Source organism: Anarrhichthys ocellatus, unplaced genomic scaffold (assembly GCF_004355925.1).
Source record: "Anarrhichthys ocellatus isolate YVR2014 unplaced genomic scaffold, GSC_Weel_1.0 scaffold1094, whole genome shotgun sequence".
Lineage (NCBI taxonomy): Eukaryota > Metazoa > Chordata > Actinopteri > Perciformes > Anarhichadidae > Anarrhichthys > Anarrhichthys ocellatus.
Window position 1 is genome coordinate 7,335 of NW_022281068.1, and position 1,214 is coordinate 8,548.

At 33.7% G+C, this 1,214-nt stretch overlaps 1 protein-coding gene across 1 annotated transcript in view; it reads left to right on the forward strand.

Moving 5' to 3' along the window:
• The window catches only part of LOC116377283 (protein TsetseEP-like), a gene marked incomplete at its 5' end in the record, with an annotated part of 7,793 nt that extends 6,980 nt beyond the window's left edge, over window positions 1–813 (forward strand). The window contains one exon of the mRNA XM_031838883.1: window positions 653–813. Coding sequence (XP_031694743.1) covers window positions 653–752 — 100 coding nt within the window. The remainder of the gene's footprint in view (window positions 1–652) is intronic.
• Window positions 814–1,214: the final 401 nt, after the last annotated feature.

Consider the following 1,214-nt stretch of genomic DNA (forward strand, 5'->3'; position numbering starts at 1 on the left):
ATATATATATACATACATATATATATATATACATACATATATACAGTATATATATATATACATATATATATGTGTGAAGGAAACAGAAGAGACGCCACACAAACAGCTGTTCACCGCTCGTCACGATCCTGTAAAGAGACGATCGTGCGCATGTGTGTGTGTGTGTGAGACAGGAGGGACCGACAGTGACTGAGTGAAGGGGGGTTCCGGACCGGGCGTGTCACCGGGGGGGCGGCAGCAGCAGCAGGAAGTGACGCCACACAAACTCAGCTGTTCACCGCTCGCTGCCCGGTTCTTGTGTTAAAAATGTCTGCTTAATAATAAATTTTAAAAACTGCATTCAGGAGCGATAATATAATTGTCATCGTTAATTAATTAATGCGTTAACTTAACAATTTTTTATTTTTTTACATTTAAAATTTAAAATTTAAAAATTAAAAAAAAAAAAAATAAATTTTAATATTTATTTGTTAAATTTTTTTTTTTCTTTTTTTTTTTTTTTTTAAATGTTATACAAGTTTCCTGTCATGTGAACTCTGCTGGTTATTTCTGCTCAGGTCAACACAGCTGACTCAGAGATCGTGTGTGTGTGTGTGTGCGTGCGTGCGTGCGTGCGTGTGTGCGTGCGTGTGCGTGTGACTTGACTTCCCAGGGTGCAACAGGAGCAGCTGGCCGCCATCTTCCTGCTCCTGAAGGAGAACCAGGAGGTGACGGAGGACGTGGAGGAGCAGCTGAAGCTCTACTCCCTCTGAGACCAATAATACTTAAAAATGTTTTATTTATTAACTTTATCTCATTTATTTGTATTAATATTAGTTCAGTTTTATTTAATTTACACATTAAAGTTGTATTTAATCAATAAAGTCTTATTTTAATATTATAAACATTATGATGAACCTAAAGCTGTAAAAGAGTTTCATGTTTTAAAGTTATGATCATCTTTTTTTAAGAATAAAGTCAAATTTAGATTTGTATTTTATTATATTAATATTTGTCCTCAAATCAACATTTTATTAGTAAGAATGTTATTCTCTTAATGTTTACTCTAAAAGTGATGATGTTAAAAATTAAAATTGTCTTTTTTGTTTGAAAGGTATGGTAGCCCAATCATGCAGCAAAAATGAATTAAAAAAGATTTTTTATTTTCGGGATTTTTTTTTCTGGCGGAATAGAGATGATAGAGATGACAGAGATGATAGAGATGATAGAGATGA